General features: G+C 64.0%; 1 protein-coding gene across 1 annotated transcript in view; it reads left to right on the forward strand.

Annotated features, from left to right (window-relative positions):
* The window catches only part of P2RX2 (purinergic receptor P2X, ligand gated ion channel, 2), a 4,692-nt gene extending 2,414 nt beyond the window's left edge, over positions 1 to 2,278 (forward strand). The window contains exons 2-10 of the mRNA XM_014545355.1: positions 39 to 128; positions 199 to 295; positions 405 to 485; positions 568 to 706; positions 943 to 1,073; positions 1,267 to 1,357; positions 1,481 to 1,546; positions 1,638 to 1,715; positions 1,899 to 2,278. Coding sequence (XP_014400841.1) covers positions 39 to 128; positions 199 to 295; positions 405 to 485; positions 568 to 706; positions 943 to 1,073; positions 1,267 to 1,357; positions 1,481 to 1,546; positions 1,638 to 1,715; positions 1,899 to 2,003 — 878 coding nt within the window. The 3' untranslated portion in view covers positions 2,004 to 2,278. The remainder of the gene's footprint in view (positions 1 to 38; positions 129 to 198; positions 296 to 404; positions 486 to 567; positions 707 to 942; positions 1,074 to 1,266; positions 1,358 to 1,480; positions 1,547 to 1,637; positions 1,716 to 1,898) is intronic.
* Positions 2,279 to 3,111: the final 833 nt, after the last annotated feature.

Here is a 3,111-nt window from a genome sequence, read left to right on the forward strand (position 1 = left end):
GCTGTCCCTGGGGGGGGTGTGCCCAGTCCCTGACTGAGCTCTCTCCTCCCAGAGTGTGAGGGTCACCAACGCCACCTGCGCCTCGGACGAGGACTGCGTGGCCGGGGAGCTGGACATGCTGGGGAACGGTCAGTGTGCGCCCGGGGCGGTGGGGGGCGGGCCAGGGCGCCCTCTCCACCTGAGCGCATGTGCCCGCAGGTGTTCGGACGGGGCGCTGTGTACCCTATTACCACGGGGCCTCCAAGACCTGCGAGGTGTCCGGCTGGTGCCCCGTGGAAGATGGGGCCTCTGTCAGGTGCGCCCACCACCTGGGACCCAGGTCCACCCTGCTCCTTCCTCCGGGGGCGGGGGGGCAGTGCGGCTGCAGAGCCTGGGGAGACTGAACACGCAGTCTGTCTCCTCAGCCAGTTTCTTGGCAAGATGGCCCCCAACTTCACCATCCTCATCAAGAACAGCATCCACTACCCCAAGTTCCAGTTCTCCAAGTAAGAGCCCTCGGGTGGGAGAGGGGCCCCGGGAGGAAGCTGCCTCCCGAGGATGCCCACCCACTGCGCCCGGCGTCCTCAGGGGCAACATCGAGATGCGCAAGGATGGCTACCTGAAGCACTGCCTGTTCGACGAGGCGTCCCACCTGTACTGCCCCATCTTCAGGCTGGGCTTCATCGTGGAGCGGGCGGGGGAGAACTTCACGGAGCTGGCCCGCACGGTGAGGCCAGGCGCCTGGCTGGGCGGCCCGGCTCGCAGAGGATCGGCGCCCCATCTGGCTGTGCATGGCTCCCGCTCAATCACCGACTCCTGGTCACACAGCCCCTGCTCCCCTCTTGCCCCAGAAATGGGTGCTCACCAAGTGCCCCAGTTCTATGTGCACCCCAGGCACCGCCTCAGGGTGGGACCCCAGGGCTAAGGGTCCTGTGTGCCTGCCCTGACCCCATCTCTGGGCAGGGTGGTGTCATTGGGGTCATTATCAACTGGGACTGTGACCTGGACCTGCCGGCGTCCAACTGCAACCCCAAGTACTCCTTCCGGAGACTGGACCCCAAGCACACCCCGGCCTCCTCTGGCTACAATTTCAGGTACTTGGGCCCTGGGACACCTGGATCCTCACCCACCTGTGTGGTGGCTTGGGCGCAAACAGGGAGGGGCCGGTGGTGGGCAGTCTTGGTGCTGCCCTACTCTGGCGACAGGCACGCCCACCACCAGTTCCTCAGGGGCAGGCAGCCAGGGCCGTTTCAGGTTCTGACGTGCTTCCGGGTCATTCCACCCCAGGTTTGCCAAGTATTACAAGATAAACGGCAGCACCACCCGCACCCTCATCAAGGCCTACGGGATCCGCATCGACGTCATCGTGCACGGACAGGTAAACCAGCCGGCCCTGCTTCCCTGGGGTTCAGGTGGGCCGGCCCAGAGCTGAGCTGGTCCAGCTCTGTGTCCCCTCCACACGACCTACCCCGGAGGGTCTGAGGCAGCCTCCTCTCCCCAGGCAGGCAAGTTCAGCCTGATTCCCACCATCATAAACCTGGCCACAGCGCTGACCTCCATCGGGGTGGTAAGGAGCGCGCACTGGGGTCCGGGCACGCGTGCGTGTGCGTGTGGTGGGGGGGTCAGGCCACGCCCTCACACATGTTTGGCTGCCACAGGGCTCCTTCCTGTGCGACTGGATCTTGCTGACATTCATGAACAAAAACAAAGTCTACAGCCACAAGAAGTTCGACAAGGTGTGTACGCCACAGCACTCCCCAGGTAGCTGGCCTGTGACCCTGGCCCTTGTTTTGGGCCAGGCCCCTCCGCCCCCCTGTGCCTGCTCCACAGACCCAGGCAGACCACAGGACGAGGGGCAGAGCCAGGCCCAGGCCGTCCCACCACCACGGCCTGGTCCCACCTCTGCCCCATCTGAGCAGATGGTGGACACTCCCGATCGGGGTGCAGGACCCGGGCCTCGGGCCTCCGAGCCTCCCCAGCAGGACTCCACGCTCACAGACCCCCGAGGCTTAGCCCAGCTCTGAGCCCCCTCTCCCCTCACACTGCAAAGGCTGCCCTGGCCTGAAGCAGGTGGGACCAGCATGGAGCGCCCGGCCCTGCCCCCACATGCCTCCTCACAGCTGGGAACGAAAGGGACCCATGCAACTGGGCAGTGGGCTGAAAGGGGGCAGCACCCTGTTCCCAGCTGCCCCCTCCACCCCTGATCCTCATCCCTCCCGCCCACACCACCTGCCCAGACCCGTTGCTGGGCTCCTAGCCAAGAAACCACGTCCAGAATCCAATAAACCTGTGACCATTACCATCTTGCCCTGTGTTTTGGGAAAAGCGTGTGGAGGCCCTGAAGACAAATACTAGTTAGTACACAGCGGTGGGTCCCTGTGCAGGGGCTGCAGGGGCCTTGCCAGCCAGTGCAGTGCCCAGGCTCATGGCTGCCCTCTGGTCCAGCCTGGTCCCAGCACATCTGACCAGGGCCAATGGGGTGGGCGGTGGGAGGCAGGCTGAGTGCACGACGACCCTGTCTTGTCTCAGTGCTGCCCTTGTCAGTGTGTCACCACCTTCCTGCAGGGGTCACCCCAGGCCCCCAAATAAGGGAAAGGACGGCAGCCAGGAGGGAGGGGATGAGTTGTACCCAAGGAAAGCTGCCGGGCTGCCATTTGGTGTGGGGAGTGTGGGCCTGGCCAGGCCTGTGGGTAACCAGCTCCTGCATCCTCAGGTGCCACAGCTCATTACGTTCAACGTACCAGTTTGACTGGACATGGTTTCTCTAGCAACAGTGGTGGCGTGTGCAGGTGTGAGGCAGCATGAGCCAAGCACCTTGCACAGACCTCACCAGTGGTCCCATCACTCCCAAGCTCAAGGAGAGGGAGGGTTCAGACCATACCATCCCTGGGCCCCCCCAAGTCTGAATGCCCTTCCCACCTGCCTATTGGGCTTGCCCCACTGGCTGCAGCCAGCAAACGCTCCATTTGACCCCACACAGCCACCTTCAGCTCCTCCCCGCTTGGGACACTGGCTGCACAGGTCACCCAAATGCTGGACACCCCGAGGGTCTGGCTCACAGATGTCCAGCTCTAGTTTCGGAGAAACTGGCTTTTCCAGTCGGGGCTGGGCTGCAAGCTCAAGAACCAGGGC

Source organism: Myotis brandtii, unplaced genomic scaffold (genome assembly GCF_000412655.1).
Source record: "Myotis brandtii unplaced genomic scaffold, ASM41265v1 scaffold403, whole genome shotgun sequence".
Taxonomy (NCBI): domain Eukaryota; kingdom Metazoa; phylum Chordata; class Mammalia; order Chiroptera; family Vespertilionidae; genus Myotis; species Myotis brandtii.